The 19,706-nt window shown below is 43.2% G+C and overlaps 5 protein-coding genes across 5 annotated transcripts; 4 read left to right on the top strand and 1 right to left on the bottom strand.

The window, feature by feature from the left end:
- Positions 1 to 1,389: 1,389 nt before the first annotated feature.
- On the top strand, positions 1,390 to 3,543 carry EAE97_010518 (uncharacterized protein; the record flags this gene model as incomplete). The annotated part of the gene is made up of 7 exons (XM_038881033.1): positions 1,390 to 1,566; positions 1,622 to 1,830; positions 1,877 to 1,929; positions 1,995 to 2,104; positions 2,154 to 2,476; positions 2,533 to 2,593; positions 2,971 to 3,543. 7 exons carry the CDS (start codon positions 1,390 to 1,392, stop codon positions 3,541 to 3,543), a joined length of 1,506 nt encoding a protein of 501 aa, XP_038728151.1.
- A 1,180-nt stretch (positions 3,544 to 4,723) lies between these two features.
- EAE97_010517 (uncharacterized protein) lies at positions 4,724 to 6,893 on the top strand. The gene is made up of 4 exons (XM_038881032.1): positions 4,724 to 5,292; positions 5,344 to 5,545; positions 5,611 to 6,282; positions 6,340 to 6,893. The coding sequence occupies exons 1-4, from the start codon at positions 5,036 to 5,038 to the stop codon at positions 6,571 to 6,573; spliced, it is 1,365 nt and encodes a 454-aa protein (XP_038728150.1). The 5' UTR covers positions 4,724 to 5,035; the 3' UTR covers positions 6,574 to 6,893.
- A 4,806-nt stretch (positions 6,894 to 11,699) lies between these two features.
- On the bottom strand, positions 11,700 to 14,926 carry EAE97_010516 (uncharacterized protein; the record flags this gene model as incomplete). The annotated part of the gene is made up of 2 exons (XM_038881031.1): positions 11,700 to 12,603; positions 12,657 to 14,926. The coding sequence occupies 2 exons, from the start codon at positions 14,924 to 14,926 to the stop codon at positions 11,700 to 11,702; spliced, it is 3,174 nt and encodes a 1,057-aa protein (XP_038728149.1).
- A 1,979-nt stretch (positions 14,927 to 16,905) lies between these two features.
- Positions 16,906 to 17,607, top strand: EAE97_010515 (uncharacterized protein; the record flags this gene model as incomplete). Its single annotated transcript, XM_038881030.1, has 1 exon — positions 16,906 to 17,607. One exon carries the CDS (start codon positions 16,906 to 16,908, stop codon positions 17,605 to 17,607), a length of 702 nt encoding a protein of 233 aa, XP_038728148.1.
- A 714-nt stretch (positions 17,608 to 18,321) lies between these two features.
- EAE97_010514 (uncharacterized protein) lies at positions 18,322 to 19,282 on the top strand (the record flags this gene model as incomplete). Its single annotated transcript, XM_038881029.1, has 2 exons — positions 18,322 to 18,439; positions 18,507 to 19,282. 2 exons carry the CDS (start codon positions 18,322 to 18,324, stop codon positions 19,280 to 19,282), a joined length of 894 nt encoding a protein of 297 aa, XP_038728147.1.
- Between the last annotated feature and the right edge of the window lie 424 nt (positions 19,283 to 19,706).

Below are 19,706 nucleotides of genomic sequence, written 5' to 3'. Positions count from 1 at the left end.
TCTCCTGTGCAAATCTTTCCATCCAATAAAAAAAACCGATATTTCGATTTTAGATAGACAAAAATGTCAACCAAGCTCAAGATAATAATTTCCCAAAGGCTTTTCCAATGTCTCTCATCAAATTCTTAATTCCAAGTAGTGATTACCAGGTTTGATGTAGAATATCAAAGGGAGAACAATCTTCAGTTTTTAGCTCCGGGAGAAGTCCCTAGTGCCCCCTTACTCCGCTAGTCAAAAATTTTTCGGTTAGCATGTGTGCGGAGCGTGAAAAAAGCTTACTCGAATAATGCAGGAGCCAAGGATTACTTTCTTCATTTCCACCAAAGGATTTCAGGCAAAATTATCAATACATCATGTCATCCTATTGGTCACCGTTTTGCAGTTTGATACCAGATCTCTTGTTATGTTTTCCCATCTTCCTTTTTTCCGTCTCCGATTTCTTCATCGGCGCAACCACAGATCAACATGGAGACGTTCTTGTACAACCACACCGACCATATCATAAATATAGACATAGATAGGTTGATGACCCGACTGAATGCGTGGAGTTTTTCTCAAACAACTGTGCAGCCGCAAGTAATGGGCCGCGTTTGTTGGGCCGTCTCTGGTCAATCCCTTTAATTTTCTTTCCTGTCATCGTCATTTAATTACATTCACCCCTTCTGAAGCATTATTGATATATGATCGATGGCTATTCATATCAATATAAAACGACCTCAAGACCGAGTGGTTACCATACTGTCGGTACTTCTTGTGAGGCCAGACTACTTCATTATGAACAGCTCATCTACTAGGATATTTATACTACCACCTAACTCTATGGGTGAAAACTGCCAGGTGAATCCTGTGATACCCGTCTTGGTGTCATTGATTCATATCTAGATTCAAAACTGTTGGTGGCTTAGTGATTATTCAGGGATGCCACGAAATTTTCACGCGTAAGATAAAGTGGTTAGCTGCACATGTCCAAATCTGGTAGCCTCCCCTCAAGGGTATCATTGGATTCACCATTTCAAGGGAGGGGGTCTCTGGGACCAATACGGCTTCAATTCAACAGCCTTTAGAAAAACTTAATTTGGCACCTGTACGGATTTCTAACTTACCCTGGACTTTTTCCCGAGCAAAAATACCCTTGATACCTGCATCGACGTAAAGTAACATAGCACAGAGAAGGAAATTCGAAATTCGACTGCATAATTCTATAGTTACACCTGTTTAATCGACATTCAATCACTCGCCGCAGCTTCCCATACTGAGCCACAGGTGGAATTTAAATACACACGAGTGTCCAGGACCCTTTCTTCCGTTACTTTTGTTTTTACAAAGTTCTTTCTTTCAACTTTCTTTTTCTCCATTTTCCCGTCAGTACATAATACTTTTTTGCACATCATGGAGTCCGACGGACATGCAAGAACTGGCAGCACCAGTGATGAGGAAAAGGTGGTTGCTTCTGCGGCTATTCACTCTAACCTCCCGGCGGACCCTGATGCGCGCCTTTCAGATGCAGAGCGCAAGGCCATCGACCGAAAACTTGTCTGGAAATTGGACTTGTATTTGATTCCCTGGGTACGTTTGCAACCGTGGTTTCTCTTATCAATTTAAGTACTAATTGTTAAAATAGCTTTGTATCCTTTACCTCCTTGCTTTCTTGGACAGAACAAACATTGGAAATGCGAAGATCGATGGCCTCCAAAAAGACTTGCACAAGATGTCAACTGGACGATACAATGCAACTCTTTCGATATTCTTCGTTTCGTACTCGATCTTCGAACCGTTGACCAACGTTCTTTTGAAACGTCTTCGCCCATCTATTTTTATCCCGATCATCATGTATGTCGACCTTCCCCAACGATATTCGCTATCTAATTTGCTCTAGGACTATCTGGGGTGTTGCTATGTTGTCAATGGGATATGTCAAGAATTGGTCTGGTATGTAAAAGTCTCATACTTCTTGGAGTCTTTGTCCGATGAGACTAACATTGTGATTTTCAAAGGTCTTATGGCAGCTAGATGGTTTTTGGGTATGGCTGAAGCTGGTCTATACCCTGGTGTAAACTACTTTCTCTCATGCTGGTACAAGCGTGATGAATTTGGTGTTCGCGCAGTACGTTTTCATTCAATACTTGCCTGCTTTTCCTCGGCTAACGGTTTAGGCTATCTTCTTCTCTGCCGCCGCGTTTTCCGGATCTTTTGGAGGACTACTTGCTGCGGCTATTACCAACCTAGATGGACTAGGAGGAAGACCAGGCTGGGCATGGATCTTCATCATTGAGGGTGTCATTACTGTTGGATTCGGTCTTTTGTCATTTTTCTTCGTTCATGACTTCCCCGATACCGCTACCTTTCTTTCGGAGCAAGATCGTGCTCGAGTTATTCGCAGACTCAAGATGGACAAGCAATCAAGTGCTGAACATGAAGAATTCAAAATGGAGTACTTTTGGGCTGCCGTGAAAGATTACAAGATGTGGTTGGGAATGTAAGTTTTCGAAAATTCTATGATCTCAACTTGTTCAGTTTACTGACAAAACACAGGTTAACGTATATGGGTGCCGATATGCCATTGTATGCGTTCTCACTCTTCCTACCAACTATTGTAAGTTCAATTTATTCACCATTATCTTCATTGTCACCGCCGCCGCCTCATTGTGAGGTCATTCCTTCATATTAAAGACTCAGAACGCAAGCCTCTATAAACATCCGTGCAGGCGTTTTATATGGCCCAAGCGTCTTCAGGACGTTCGAATTTCAATCACAGTAGTTTGCTGTACGGGTTGCTTTGCTCTGTAGAAAGAAGGACAAGTAGACTAAAAATGGCCTCCACCTCCTCTTCCCCCAATGCAACCTCCATCTGTTTTTACTTCATCCCATACTCTCTACTCTTCACCTCCATCTCAGATAGTACCAAATTTCAATCTCGTCGTTTATTTTCAAACTTTGCATCTGATAGATCATACTGACTTTCCAATTTAGGTTGCCGAGATGGGATATAAAACTACTCGCGCACAATTACTTTCAGTTCCCCCTTACGCCTGCGCTGCAGTCCTTACAATTGTTGTTGGTCTCGCTGCCGACCGTACCAAGCGTCGTGGAATCTTCAACATTTGCACCTCTCTCATAGGTGTTGTTGGATTTGGCCTGCTACTTGGATCACAAAACCCCCACATCAAGTACGCAGGTACATTCTTGGGTGCTCTTGGTATCTACCCTTGTATCGCAAATACTATTTCATGGGTTAGCAACAATACTGAAGGTGTTTACAAGCGTGGTATCGTTCTCGGGTTCGTCATTGGATGGGGAAATCTCAATGGTATTGTTAGCAGTAACATTTACTTCAAGGGACCGAAATTCACAGTAGGCCATGCGACTGTCATGGCTTACATGATTGTCTGCCTATTTGGTGGTAGCGTTGCAATGCATCTACTGTTACGCAGAGAGAACGCAGCTAGATTGGCCGGAAAGAGAGATCACTTGGTCGCAGGAATGACGGAGAAGGAAGCCGAGAAGCTGGGTGACAATCGTCCTGACTTCTTGTACACCCTTTGAAAAATTGATACTTGGACGGATGCTGATTCTATGGGGAGGATATTAAAAGGTCGATTTCTTATTAGTTTCTGTGTAATTTTTACTCTGTCCTTTCATTCTGCTGGGAGCAAAGCCCTTAGATTTAACTTTATTTTGCACCGTTAGTACCATCTATACACGGTTACGCAAGTCAACGTTAAGTGACATATGCAAACTGCGAGTCAAGAAGCTTCCACTCTCTTCTACTGGAGTATTTGACCCGTTAACTTGGCCATCAATCAAATACCATTGTCACTTGCATCCACTCAGCTGTCAAAGTACAAATAATCAAGGGACATTCTGATTAGCCTAATCGTGTAAAACCATGTCCGACAGGACCAACATGCAAGCAAGCTTTTTCCAGCCGAGTACTGTGTGGATCCGTTACACCACGTCTGACCTGTAACACTACAGCATGTTAGGTGCATTGGCTCGATTCCTGCCTGTCCAAACTAACACCAACGCTAGTGACTCTCGCTCAGCACTTACCATAAGAGGTAGCAATACCACCCCCAAGCTCAAGGCGTCAATCCTTGATGTGCTACCCCAGATATTCGTATCCCCGCGAAAGATTCATTTCGGTATTATGTTTGAAAGAGTGCTTACCCAGGCTAGGAGATTATCCATTTTTAATATATTTTAAGCAGACAAGCATTTGCGAAACATTTGGGGGGGGGGTGTACGATTATTAGTGGGGATATTCGGGGGAGTCTAGTTATTCTCGAACACATCACAGGCGAGGCGTCTCTGTACTGATGATTTAATCGCTCAGCATCTACGTAACGAACAATGTGATTCTTCCAGAAATTCTGAGAAATTAGATTGAGATTAGGAGAGGTGGGGGCGTGTGTTGCCCCGTGGTCCATGGGACATGTTTGAAGTAACCTTACTCCAGCCTCATTCGCTGACCACGCAGAATTACTTACTGATTCCTCTTACCACTACATATGTCGCAAGTAGTGTACATTACATTCAGGCTTTAACATTCGTCCGGAAGCAATTCTTGTGGCGTTCTCTTACCATCAAGCGCGGGATAATAGAGAAAGAAGACAGTAAGTCAGGGTAGAAGTACAGGTGCGAAGAGGTTTATTCGTTAAGTTACTGATTAGATTACCTTTCATCTATTCTATTCGTCTCTCTCAATCATTCCTTCAATAGGTCAGCATCTCCGCTGCACCAACCATGCATTATCATACGCCATGAGCTATATCCACGTCTCTTTTCGTTTCCTTTATGTATTCCAATCCTCTAGGTATCTCTTTCGAAGTGCTCCAATACGGATTGTTTCCTCTTTCGTCCGCTCACATCCCATTACCTGAAGCGATCTTGTACTTTTGTACTCTCCTTATGATTACCTTGCTGACATACATAGATAGATGAGGAAATCTCCATATTTTCCTTCTCCAAGCTTTCTTTTTTCCCTTCCCGTCCACAAGAACTCTAGTTTCCCCACATCCGCTAGCTAGTCCTCATCATGGGCCAACTATCCCAAAGGGAGATTGATATCTTAATCATCATCGAGCGTACCACGGCATCGATATCGGTGTTGGGAACACTTGCTCTGTTTGCTACATTCATCTTTTTCAAATCGTTCAGAACGTTGTCAAATACAATCATCTTTTACGCATCTTTTGCAAATCTATTTGCCAACGTTGCTGCGCTTATTGGAGGTTCCGCGCTTTCACAAGTTAATTCACCACTATGTCAATTTCAAGGTTTCTTGTTGGAAATGTATGAAATTTCTCCTAGTTTGTTATTTTACCGTCACTGACGAAGCAAAAGGTTTATGCAAAGCGATCCGTGGTGGAGTTTGGCAATGGCTACAAACGTCTACCTTGTCTTCTTCTACCGATTTGATGCCGCTCAACTGAAGAAATTATATCCTTATTATGCATTGATATGCTATGGTCTCCCCTTCATTCCAGCGATGGTCTGTCTATTTGTCAAAAACAATGAGAAAGGAAAAATCTATGGAAATGCAACAGTATGGAAATTTTTCGTTCTTCAAATGTTCTATATCTCTTCGAACAACGAACTTACGAAATACAGCTTTGGTGTTGGATTGACGGTCCGTGGGCACCTCTTCGTATCTACAGCTACTACGCACCAATTTGGATCACCATCCTCGGCGCACTATGTATCTACGTGCGGGTTGGGATTGAGATTTTCCGCGCCCGCAACCAACTCAATGGAGTATCCCACCGAACCGATCCATCGCTACATACCGACGCCGGAGGCAAATCACCACTTCCTCTTCAAGACAGCATAACCAACGCATCGGAAGCCACAAACAAGGACTACGAAAGTGAACACGAACAACCCATTTTCACCGGAACCCGCACCACCGAAATCGAAGTGACGCACGGCTCGTGGGAAAATGGAACGGCCCTCAGTACAAACACTACTCCGCGATATCCTCGCGCTTCAGATGTGAATCCTCTCAGGACTCCGGCCAAAGATCCAGAAAGCAATTACCGAGTGACTATCTCCGCCGTGCCGAATACAACTACATCGAGTGGGCGAGGCGGAGCTCGGAGAAACGCAAGTAGCTTGGATAAGATCAAATGGGCCTACACGAAAGTCGCGATGCTGTTCTGCATTTCCATATTGATAACTTGGGTTCCCGCTTCGGTGAACCGAGTATACGGGTTGAGATTTCCGGATAAACCATCATTTGTGTTGAACATCGGGTCTGCCATTGTTCTTCCTTTGCAAGGATTTGTAGGTCTCTCCTATTTTGCGGAAATTGAAGAGATCTGAGTAACTAACATAAAATAGTGGAACACCGTTATCTACTTCACCACTTCTCTAGGAATCTGTCGCAGCGTCTGGGCTGATCTTCAGGGACCCTCCAAACAACATAGGAAAACCGAAGGGTTCCGTATGATGGATCGCCCTATGACTGGTATCCATCGAGGAGGAACGAAGGAGACGGAAAGTATGGTGGAATTAAGCACCAGTCGATCACAAACGAATCGAAGTTTAAGGAGCGCGGAGGTTGATAGTATCTGAGTCAAAATGGAAGAGGAGTAGTTAATGAAATCTGGTTGTATAACCATGCGATGTACATTTATGTGTAACTATTTAATTTGGTGGGATGGAGCGATGATGGATTTATGAGGAAATTTTTGAAAAGGAGTTGGAGATAGTATCATTCTACTCGGATTACACAGGAAGCTCTGAGTTCTCTACGGACAGGACATGGAGAGATCAACAGGATGTGTATTAAAAGCTGGCCACGGAAGGAAAAGCTCTATCTATCTATTTGAAAATTATACTGTACAGCTTATCTTGTACAGCATCACAATCAATATCAAGGAAATCAGGCAACCTCACAGTACAAAACTAGATAGTTTTCAAACAACTCAAAGCACGTATAAATAAGCATTTATTGTCTCACAGTTCATAAAACAAGCACTCCCACAAACTTTGGCGCCCAGTCGTCAATAGAACCATTGTACACTCCACGATCGCGGCGGCGATTCGCACCACATTGATCTATCCATCCATTTAATTAGTTCTGATAATACCGTCCATCACCCATAACAATATAATGTCGGTAATTCAGCACCCATGCAATATAATTACTTTTCCAGACCGTTATAAAGCATCCACGAACACAGCCTCGAGGCTTGAGCTGAGACACCAACAGTTTGTTTCCCGTTTCGTTGGTAATGTCTCTGACAGAATTAAAGTGTACATGTCATGTTATTTCTCTAAACGAAATGCATCCCCTTTAATCCGCGCAGTGTACCTTACACGAGATATTTCCGTTCCTGAAAATAGGGCATGTGTGGACTGTTTAGACAGTTTACTGGATGAGTTGTGCCCCTAGCGAGTGCGCCACTTGGAATTTGGCATTATAGGATTTTGCGCGAATTCGTGATTCGTGTGGTGTTGATTTATCCTTTTCGTGGGAAGCTCTGGTTCCTGACTCTTGTGATGAATCGTTTGTCGAAACTTTTGAGTCTAGGTCTGTCTATCGTAGATCTAGGTAGGTCTAGATTTCGATATCCTACAAGAATTTCCCTGCTCTAGCCAACCCAGACAAATTTGTTTCCCGGCCCTCGTAGATTTATCGTCCTCATCTCGTTGCTAAATTATCTCATACCAAACATCATACCATATATTAAATCGACCAGACTCGAATATTAAATTCCCCAGGATCCACGCTAACGGATTCATGGGGTCTAAATCCCGCAGCCCTCTACTCAATACTCCGAGTGTTCGCTTACGGACTTGACCCCAAAATAAGTTGACTTTGCGGCTCCGGGTCTTGTATCTTACGTATCCACTTTCAGGGTGTATTGTTCGCGAGTTAGGCTTTTTCCCAGGTCCGTATGATAATAACAGTAACTAAATATCTGAGCCATTTTAATTTCTTTCTGATTTCAAGGGTACAAATGTTCTAGCTGGGGGATGGGGAAATCTTCTAGGGCGCGAATCTCAAAATGAAAAGGGTAAAATGCGTACGACAAAATGACATCGTTACGGCCGTTATTGTACTCGTACGATTTTGATTGACATCTGGTTTCTTCATGTGCATCTATCTGATAAGTAACGGTATTCAGGATTTCAACTCCGTACGACTACAGATGCACTCTATGCTTCCAGAAGACTTCTACCTAGAGATTTGATCAGATGGATACTATTGCAGTGTTACAACACACCTAGCGAGTATTGAAAATCTCAGTCATTTTGATACTCTTGAATGAATAGCAAGGAAAATTCAGCTTAGCATCTGGTATTGACTCGAGATGATGTGGTAGTCTTCGTCTAGCGTACAGTTGTCAGCTTACCTGTCCGAAACTGTGCATAGAATTGGGGTATACTATTTGACGAAAGACAATGTGTTTATTCAGGGTGGGTAATCCGCCTTCCGCCGGGTACCTAGTGGGGATGTTGGGTGTAGATGCAGTGTTAAGTAGTCTTTAAGTACCGGTACTAGTCACGCTGTGAATTTCAGGAGCTGCTGAAAGATTAGGCATTAGAGTCTCAATGATGCGATGGTACTATACTTTGCGCAATAGTCACGCAATACTACTACTGTAACTTTGCAAAAAATAGATATTGGAATGTTGCATAATGTATTCGAATATAAAGAAATATACCCAGGCTAATCTTTGGTCCATATATCATTGTTGTGAAATAAGTCAAACATTGCATACCTCCACATGTTGTACAGAGTAGTCGAATACTGAAGACCCTCTATTTCTTTTTATCAAACCATACCATAGCACACACTGACTTCCAAGGCTCGGTCCGCAACTTACTTTAGGGTTCATAGAGTAAGTAGTGTAGTATACCGTGCCGTTTCTCAACTATTAGCGTCTTCAGTGGAGTCCACAACGCGGGGAAGAATCCACTTACAGAACCGACAGCATTCTCTCCACTTAAACGATCAGGAAATTCGCCGATCAAAGTAACAATATAAAGTTCTCGTAATATTAAACCATTTCTTTCTTTTCCTCACTTCAAACTTTTGAAAAGGTACATATCTCCATCTATTCATATACACGAACAAACACTTTGTAGTCAAAACAACCGTAATCCCCTTAACCTTCCGTGCCGTACTCATACATCTCAGTTTTTTCTCCTTCCAAAATCCCCGAATCTATAGTATGAGTGTAACCCAACATTCAATGGAACACCATCCAATTCCAAACCACCATGATATTTCCCGATCACAACTATTCTCCCTATTACCACCCTCCTCCCCAGCAAATCCGTATTCGTGCATACAGGCTTTACCATGCATTTACGGATACGTAGACACGCCTACGCATATGCCTTGATTGGCCCACAACGCCTCTCCAAAAAACACAGGATTGATATTACATAACATACACGCATACATATATATGTGATGCCATTATTTCACTCTAAGTCTATCGTACCTTCCTAAATATCTAGACGAGCTGGAGCTAGATACAAACACGCAAGCAGCTTCGACTAATCCTTCTACAAACCACACCTTTGTTTAGTGCTCATGAATCAAGGACATACTGCGTGCATACGAGTATATAAGGATACGACTAGGATACGACGAGGGTGAAGGGGAAGAGATAAAAAGTGTGGGTGGTATACTTTATACAAACTAGGATTTCTCGATAGGAGAAAAGAAGGGGAAGGAAATTTAATATACCTAGTATCTACGCCGTAGTAGAGCGTATGAGCATGCGTAATCCTTATGTAAATCTGAGAGAAACATGGGTATCTACCTATCTAGGAAGCAGTATTCCGAATCGATGAATAAGATTATCGAATATTTTCACTGGATGGATAAACCATCTATCTATTGGAGAAGCGAGCGAGCGAGCGATGCTTGAAGTGACATGTGCGTGTGAATCAATGGTTTGATAGAGGGACTGGAGGGGTGGATGTATGAATCGATAGGTGATGGGTTGGGTATGGAAATGATTATCCGTTTGAATTCTTGGCGAGAAGTTCTCCTCGTTGTTTATTATACACTACACATATTCCTCCCGTAGCTCTTATTCTATCACAAGCAAAACCAAACTTATTGCATCGTATCTTATCTTATCTTATCTCATCTCATCCCATACCACCAACATGCTTCTCACAACTCACAACTCACAACTCACAACTCACAACTCACTGCTCATCTCACCTCATGTTCGTAACAAGAGCACTTCTCCACACACGCCTAACCATATACATATACACATACATATACACAAACACATGTCATGTCATGCCATCCACTATGCATTTGCATATGACCTTCCCACCCTTCCCACCCTTCCCTTCACGCAAACCCGATTTCTAATCCATGATCTACAATGAAAATCTTGACTTTCCCATCCATCTATCTATCCATATGCGATACAACTCCTCTCTTCTACAGCCCATCCCATTCCATCTTAGAATTCTCTTTCCGTTCCCGTGAACCTTTCCCTCCTTTCCCGCCTTCCCCCCCTTCCCTCCATTCTACCCTCCCAAATAAGCTCCCTCCCTCCATTTACTCCCTTTCCATTCTCATCTCATATCATCTATCTATTTACTAATCCATCAATCCATTCTCGCATCCTCCTCCTCCTCCCAGAAACTTCCAACCTCTAACCTAACCTCTTATCCCCTCTCCCTCTTTCATCTCAATCGCCAATCGCCAATCCCCAATCCCCAATCCCCAATCCCCAATCTCACCCCTCCCCTCCCCTCCTTCCAACCGCGCAGCCACAAATCACTTCCTCATTTACTCCCCTCCCTCCTCCCAACTCCCAATTCCCAACTCCCAACTTCCACCTCCCTAAAATTCATTCTCAATTCTCAATTCTCAGTTTCCCAGCCCTCCCTCCCTCCCTCCAACGCAAACCCACACTATCCATCCCCTAAACCATCCCCTAGGCATCACCAAACAATTTCTCGAGTCAACTAAATCTGTACATCTATGATAAAGTTACAAATTCAATACAATACAATAACCCAAGTGCACTTATTACCTCAACGAGTGCGAGATGATAATTTAGAAACTTAAGATAAATATATATCTTCGAAATTCGAATAACATAATAACATACTCAATTGTTCTGAGAATATGGATATCCAAGTAATCTAACAAGTTCGTTGAAACAATTATAGATATTCAAACATTTCCGCACATTCACATCTCATCCCTCTCCTTCCTCACCCCCCAAAAACCATCTCTATAACAATAAAAATAAAAAAACCTCCAAATTCATCTAATCAGATAACGCATATATATATAGGTATAAAGTTCCTGAACCCCTTTTAATTCCCGTCCTTTCCCTTTCCCTTCCCTTCCCTTCCCTTATCAATCCTTACAATCCTACTCATGTCCATATCCCAAGTTCTAGCGAAAGTGCAACGAAAAAAAAGAGCTTCCCCTCAAGTTCGCGAATCATGTAACGCCGCCAGCACAAAAGAACGCCTTCAAATGCAGTCAGTACAAACCCCATCGACTATCATTTTCTACTCGTAAAAAAAGCACCAGACCCCATCTCCTTGATTTTTTGTACCGTTCTTCCTCTCTACACGATATGTAATATCGATATGCGTATGTACCGTACCCCTTATCCCCAACCGTCTACCATGCAAATACCACCCCTCTCTATTACCCCCTTTCCTATTCTGTAGCCATCTCTTCTGTACCCCCTCTACCAAGTATCCGGTCCAAAATGAGTACCTTCCGGTACCGTTTTATATGGACAAGCTTGCCAATCACACCCATTTTTATAAACTTCCGTTCCCCACCACTTAAAATTATCCATCCATCCCGGATAGATGAATCCGAAAAACACGACTACTAATCCAAACGCAAGTCCGGAATCCAAAGCCGCACTCAATGTCATTGTATATTTGGCCCACCAAGCCGAATGTCTCTTCTTGATGACGTAATTGAAAAGATAGCATACTAGTGCCCAAACTGAAAAGTTGAGTCCCGTAGCCGGAGGAATCCATGATAGAGAACCAAATAAGACGGGAAGGTTAATCTTCCTTACTATGCTGTTCTTTTTGTTGCGACAGTAAAGCCAAAGAATGATAGGCGCAATAGCACCAATGGGAAAACACCAAACGAGGGCCCGGTAAGTAGCGTTAGGACCAAAAAACTGACCAGGTCCCACGACTCCCCAAAGAATGCTTCCATTAAAGTGTACGCGGGCGAGGGGACAGACGAAACCGTTGATAGCCTGAGGAGTACAGATACCTGGAACATTGGCGAACATCCAATTGAGAACGCCAATTTGCGTCATGGAAGAAACAATTGTGGCTGCCATTTGAACTGAAAATAAAATACGGGGCGGGATTTTCATGTAGTGCCCAAGTTTCAGATCGGATGAGAATTTTATTCCTTGAGAAGAGGAGATGTATCCATAGGTGACGAATACCATATTTGCAACGGGACGACCGGGGAAGACTGCACCACAAACCAATTGGCAAATAAGATAAATACTGCTATGTTGATTCGTAATAGCCATGACAATGCCTATCGGAATAAAAAGAATGGTGCAGATCCCCAATGCGAGGAGTAAGCCGTACCACGGTAGATGCACGGGATAACTATCACACGGGTTAACATAATATACTTGACACAGAGATATGCGAGTGCTTACTATTCCACGACGAAAATTCCAACTGCGAGCATAGATACGAATGTAATCAGATACCAAGTCATTGGTGCATCTTTATACCTTCTCATAAGCCTATTGTGCACATCTTCCTGACTAATAATATCATTCATATATGATGGAGTTCTTTCAAGATTAAGCCTATGGCTGTTCGCCGAGGCTCCTCTTCTATGCCCGTTTCCATTCGATGCAGGTACAGGATCATAGGCAGGTCTCGTTTCCCCTTCAACCTCCTTTAAAGATCTTTTCCATTGTTTCCAAATATCTCGACCATGCCAACATGTGGTATGTGTTAATAACGACGCAAGAGCAGCGAACTGAAGTCCGTAGCTGAGAACATAAGTTATGGGTAAAAACACACGACTATAGTTCTCGTAGGCTTCCTTATTAAAGAGGAAATCCGAAGTCAAGATTTTGCTTACATCGTATATCTTTCCGGTATTGTCGAAAACAGAAGAGGATAGAATCGGCATGTAAGAGGAGAAGAAGATATTTTTATAGTAGGCAATTGGCGCAAGGATCCACATCACAATGACGAGACCTCCAACAACATTCATCGCAGCCCAAAATGGAGTTAGTAGTGGTGATCCAATATATGCAATCTGAGCCCAATCGAAGGTTACGGGGAAAAGGCCAAGTCCCGAAGCAACACCAAACAGATTCGCAACAATGACATTCTTTGGTGCAAACCAAGTTATCACACTGAAGTAACTCAATGCTGGCATCAACAAACCAGGTAAGAAGTAAAACATAAAAGAACCAAACCAAACGACGAAAAAGAACTTCCATCGAGTAATTTTCCAACCGTTAGCTATTGTATTCTCCTCTTTATGTAATGTTGTGAACATGGCTGCAGACATCAAAGTTCCGGGCCATAACATACCACCAGGTCGAACCAAGAAGCGTCTAGTGAGGCCTGCAAAAGCATATCCCAATATCTGTGTAGAAAGAATGAGGAGCAGCTGATACATGATACTGACTTTCTGGTTGTAAAAGTGTGTTTGTTCAACAATGACATCTGTTGCGAATGCAAAGCCGAAAGAAACGTTACTGCTGATGTAGACGCAGCTGTGCTCCTTTTCATTCCATTTCCCTTGTGCCAACCATAATCTTAATCGCCGTAAGCCGGTAGCGGACTTACCACTGGAATCATTACATTCGAGGGTTGCAGTTCGATGCCCATCCACAAATTCTTCTTCAGGGTCGTCTCGTCTTTTGAGGAGCCCATCCCACATTAATCCAAGCGGATGTACAAGTAGAAGTGCGATAACTGGTGTAATAGAAACGCTGGGGTATCGTAAGGAGAAGAAAAGGTTTGTTGAAGAACCAAGTATAGCAAAAAGCATAGAAAGGGCCCACATTCGAGGGGTGTTGATTGATAGAGTTGTGTTATCGATGGCAGATACAGAAGCGCGAACTTGGGCGTAGGGAGAATTGTCTGGTGGATCTTCATCATCGATCGAATACCCCTCATCATCTTCGTCTTCATCTAGCAGCGCTTCCTCTGTATCTTCCTCTGTTGAAATAGAATCCGAATCTGCATTACGAATTTTTGTTGGGGAAGCCACAAGCTCCGTTTCTTCTGACCCATCATTTTGTGTGTTGCTTCCTGTGCGATTTCTCGTTCGCGAAGTCGAACCAGCATTCGCAGATGAGGAGGGGCGTGAATTTGATTTGGTTGATCTAAATGTTGCCGCGCTGCTAGAATTCCTCAAATTTCTGAGGGCCGATGAACTCTTTTTCCTCTTCTCCCTTCTTGTGTGAATCTCTTCTTCCTCCTCGCTGTTCTCTGGCGATGCGCCCACAGGAGCTGCTCCATATGATCCTGTGCCGAATCCGGGCGCGGAGCGTAACAAGAGGGGTGTTTTGGACATGAGTCTTTGTAATTTTTGAAAGATGCTTAGCAGGTTTATATTCTCATCTGCTAGATTGTGCCGTAGGGCATCGTCTTCTGTCTCTGCGGAATCTCGTGTATGTCGTCTAAGAAGGTTAGAGTTAGATTCAGGATAGAGTTCTTCCTCTTCGTCGTCGTCGGCCTTGTTGTGCCTCGTTGAAAGATAGCGATAGTGATTCAAACTCTGACTGTTGGAATGAAGCGATTCAGCTGGTGGTAGTTGCCTACCAGTAAGATTTGACTTGGAGGGCTGAAGAAAATCAAGGAGGACACCCGAGCCTTCTATATTACAGTCAGAGGAGTCACCCGATCCCCTACTTCTGCCGCCTGTTGCGGAAACGTGAGGTAGGCGGAATGTCATATGCAGCTAGGAGGCATTGTTGCACGTTGTCAGGCCCCACTGAGACATATGAAGGGGGGAGCCCTTTTTCGCGAAGAATTTGAAGCTAGGAAGGAAGCTTAGTTGGCGGGAATTGGTTGATGGGTGGGATACTGGTAAGAGGACTGGGTACTCGATGACGGGTAATTTTGGTAGGGGAAAGTTATTCCTTGCGGAAGAGGCGGTAATGGTGATTCGTGCAACTGTGATGTGTGTTCCCCTCGATGCTTGAGTAAATTAAGAGATCGATAGGAATAGGAAAATGATAGACCTTTCTTCAATATGATGGAAATAATACACGATGACCGGTTATGTAGAGCCTCGTAGATGATGATGATGATGATACTACCTAGGTAACGAGAGCCTCTTCCACCTTTCTAAACTCTAACACCTATTTTCCTCTTTTTTTTATCTGATGTTAATTTCGCAATTTGATTGATTGATATGCAGCAAAAGTTACAAGCAAAAAATTGAATCCCTGGAAAAGCTTGGAAATCATCTGCAGCAATGCATCAAATATCACATTATGCCGACTAAAAATTTACATGGGATCCGTCCTTTTTCCACATCGTATGTGTAGATCCGTCTTATCTGATCTTTGAGATTATGAGATTAAGAAAGTGGAATGACATTCCTGATAAAGGAATAAATATTGGATAATGAACATTCAAGATTCAAGATTCAAGATTCGTAGCTGATGTCTCACTGTTGGTGGATACAAGCACACAAAGAGTTTCGGACGAGAGTCAAGAGAGGTATAAAGGACTCGTCAGTATTGTAGTGTAGCATCGGGATTCCTTACTGATTGTAGCCAAGGCATAGTGTGATATATCCGAGTTAATATAAGAAGTAGAAGTCTAACTCGTCTGCTTCGTCTGCTTTGTCTGCCTCGTCTATTTACTAGGGATGATACCTACCGAGTGGGCATAGGTGTGTTTGACTATTTTATCGATATAGGAGGGACTGACTCTTGTCATGAGTTTTTCGAATGGTGTGGTGTTTGTTGCTTTCTCATCAAATCGGTCATTTTGATCGGTATTGAAGGCATTGATGGATAGTCAATAATACCTTCTTACAGTCCTGGATAATTTTATATGTAATCCCAATATCTATCACATAGTACCTGCCTTCATCAGCGTATATCGATCAAAATTTATGAATTGTTATCGACTTCTTTCCCCTCTCCGTTCCCCTCTCCGTTCCCCCTCAGCCAGCACAGGCACTGTGTTCAATTGATAAATGGATCGATGGTGGATGGTGGATGGTGGATGGTGGATGCATTGATTGCTATTTGGCAGGTAAATTAATTACTCTGGCGGGGTAAAATTCGGCTGATCTGACAAGAAAAGAGTCTTTTGTCTTTCCTTCACTCTTCACACCCTTCAGTCTATCCACTCCACTCTGCTTACCTAACAGACCCTCACACGCAATAGACGTCACGATGCATTCCATCACGTGAGCAGAAAAACATAAGCCTAGATTGATGAAACCACTTCTGCTGTCACTGTGACCCCCAAACGTTGTTTTTGAGTTTTGATTGTGATTTCGAAAGTGTAACTACCAACCTCACATTATCTACACCAATTAAATCAAAGAAACCACAACATGCTCTTCACTTCAAACTTGAATTCAAATCTGCAAAAGTTCTCTTGTTGTTACACTTAAGTTTGAGACTCACAGGCTTCTTCCTTGTTGAAAAGCTTGTTTTGATAAATGATAAAAAAAGAATTTGGTGCTTCTCGACCTTATCATCATTTTGGCACTTTGGCACTGACGAGGCACTGACGAAACACTGCCTCACCAAGTGTTTGTTGGCCTGATTACCGACCTACCTACCTACCTACCTACCTACCTACCTACCTACCTTCTCTGCCTTTCCACCATAATTCAATAAAAGTTATCGCAATCCACCCACCAACAATAACCCTACTTTATATGGTCAAGCATTCAATCCTTCAATCATGGCACACTTTTCGGGTGTAGGTGCCTTTTTCATCATAGTTCTGATCGTCGCTGTCATCGGAGGGGTTGCTTGGATTGTTTACACACATTTGCGCGCACGACGATTAGGCTTACCACAACCATCCTTATCATCTTACAACCCATTCAAAGGCCGATCTGATCGATATGGAGGATCCGGGTCGGGACAAGGGGGAGTGGTCGGATGGGTGAAGGATAAAGTTAATGGATTAAAGAATCGCAATAATCGATCAGCCGGAGGAGCGTATGAGGAACCTCTAAGCAGCAACGTACGCGGTCGTGCAGCAAATCGCGGTTTCGGTCCACTGGATCCAGATGATGCTTGGGATGCCCGAGTCGGAACAGAAGCTGATGCATATGGACCTGGAGGATATTTCGAGGAACAAGAGCTTGGTTTACATGGTGGTCACTCGGGAGCTGCGGGAACGTCGGGTACGGGACCTGGATTCTCAAGTCCTCCTCGTGGCAGAAGCTTAAGTCGCGAACCGGAACCATATGTCGGAGGATCAAAAGCTGGGCTCGATAGACGTTATGATGAGGAGATGGGTGTACAATCTGTGAATAACCCTTTCGACGATCCATCCGAATTGAGGGGTGTTAGTCCAAGACCAATGGACACAAAAAATAAGGCGCATGATGATAATCATTCGGAGAGAAGGTCAATGTTTAGAGAGAACATGTAAGATGGCAACGGATGGAGGTTATGATTTCTGAATGGCGGTACGGTACAATGGGCGAATGGATTTTGCGATACTCCAGGGCAGGCTGTACTTATACAGAAAAGAAACTTTACGAATGCACATCCTATTTCAAAATCTGTCCACAATCTCTTCTACACCCTTGAGCAATGAAGATCTGAGACCAGAGAACCGGAAGACATTCTTGGGTGCTTCGACTTTACTGAAGCTGTGTATAATCCTGGCATTCTTAGATTAGGTATTTTTTAGTTCTGTTCTAGATGAATGAAAGGCTTCATGGACTAATATACATATACCTGTTTTTTTTTTTTGAACCTCCACTGGCAGACACATTTTCTGGCCCTATCTTGAAAGGGCTGCGGTGCTGCATCATCACATCTAAGTCAGTGGAAGCCGCAAACAACCTCATCCAAACCTGTCTCTTGTCTTTCTCTTGTCTTGTTTATACCGCGCGGGCTATGGTCAAAGGGAATATGAATAGTCCCTGACTTAATCCCACCAGTTCCTGCTCCAAGAGCTTCCCACGTGCTGATAAGATAGCTTCCGAGCTGCCCCTCTGACCCCACTTTGGAGCCCATTTGTCCAACCCCTTACATCACATCCAAATAGCGTTCTTCTTTTGAATATTATTTACTCTAATTTATTCTTTTCAACCCCTAACCAAATCTCAATTCTACATTCTTTTAGCAAATCTCCAAGATGGCCGCAGTCAACCTCCAAGAGATTCACGATATCTTGATCGACATTGCTCATGAAGCAGGTCGTATGATTATGTCCGCAACCCCTTCATACTTGAGCTCCGGGACCAAGATGAACAGTAAGTGAATAACCATCACACCCCTTTCATCACTTCATAATCGCTTCTAACAGCTTTCCCTTTACAGCTGCCGACCTTGTAACAGAAACCGACAAAGCAGTCGAAGCAATGGTCTCCACCCGCCTCACCGCCGCCTACCCAACCTATTCCTTCATTGGCGAGGAGACATTCGTCAAAGGAGAAACCAAACTCACTTCCGCCCCAACATTCATATGCGATCCCATTGATGGCACAACAAACTTCGTCCATGCATACCCCGCATTCTGTATCTCTCTTGGCTTCGTTGTCGACAAAGTTCCCAGTGTAGGAGTTGTATATAACCCCTTCACTGGTGACCTCTTCACAGGAATCAAGGGTCACGGCTCATTTGTAACTCGTAAGGATGGAGAGAAATTCAGCCTGCCACTCAAAAAAGAGCCAGAACCATTAAAAGATTTGAGTACCTGTCTCGTAGCCGCAGAATGGGGCTCTGATCGCTCAGGGCATAATTTCGATCTCAAATGCGACGTCTTTAGAAAATTATCTGCTGCAAAAGAAGATGGAGGCGCAATGGTACATTCGCTTAGGAGTTTGGGAAGCGCAGCTTTAAACTTGGTACATGTGGCTAGTGGGCAACAAGATGTTTTTTGGGAGGGAGGTTGTTGGGCTTGGGATGTTGCAGCTGGGTGGTGTATTTTGGTTGAAGCGGGAGGCATTATGGTTGGTGGTAATCCTGGGGAGTGGAATTGTGAGGTTGATGGGAGGAAATATATGGCGATCAGAGGAGCGCCTAGTGGGCAAAAGGATATTGTGGAGGAGATGTGGGGGGTGATTGGAGATAGAAAAATGAACTATGAGAGTTAGGCGGGGGAATTGAGAGATGATATGATACCTGAGCCCATACCTGGATGAGAATTCACATCCAAGATTTTATGATTAGACGAAATTAAAAGTATCCTTTTTTAAAACGGCTTGGAGATTATGATATGGAATACCTTACACACAGCGTTTTACTGCTAGTGCAGATTGATAGGGAACATATTTTCATCATTCTTGCGTATCTTTTGTTTCATTAATTTCTTTCATTTTACTTTGAATAGGTGGTACCATATACTCTCTCAGGTATCCACTACATCCATCCCCCTAACCCTTCGCCTAATCTTTGGCAGAATTCTCAAATCAAGGTAGTTCCATCTAAGAGAAAACTCACCGAGCCCGAGATGATTCCCGATTCATGCTAATGCTCTTTCGTTTGTTTAATCAAAATCCCTTTTTATTTTTAAAGGAA

The sequence above is a fragment of the Botrytis byssoidea genome (genome assembly GCF_014898295.1).
Source record: "Botrytis byssoidea strain MUCL 94 chromosome Unknown BBYS_028, whole genome shotgun sequence".
Classification (NCBI taxonomy): domain Eukaryota; kingdom Fungi; phylum Ascomycota; class Leotiomycetes; order Helotiales; family Sclerotiniaceae; genus Botrytis; species Botrytis byssoidea.
This window is presented reverse-complemented; position numbering and strand designations above follow the sequence as displayed.

Bases quoted from the DNA above. Each gene is read 5' to 3' on its own strand.
- EAE97_010517 (XM_038881032.1), top strand. From the start codon at position 5,036: ATGGGCCAACTATCCCAAAGGGAGATTGATATCTTAATCATCATCGAG. The intron at 5,293-5,343 runs GTATGAAATTTC...ACGAAGCAAAAG, and splicing joins CAAGGTTTCTTGTTGGAAAT to GTTTATGCAAAGCGATCCGT. The intron at 6,283-6,339 runs GTAGGTCTCTCC...AACATAAAATAG, and splicing joins TTCTTCCTTTGCAAGGATTT to TGGAACACCGTTATCTACTT.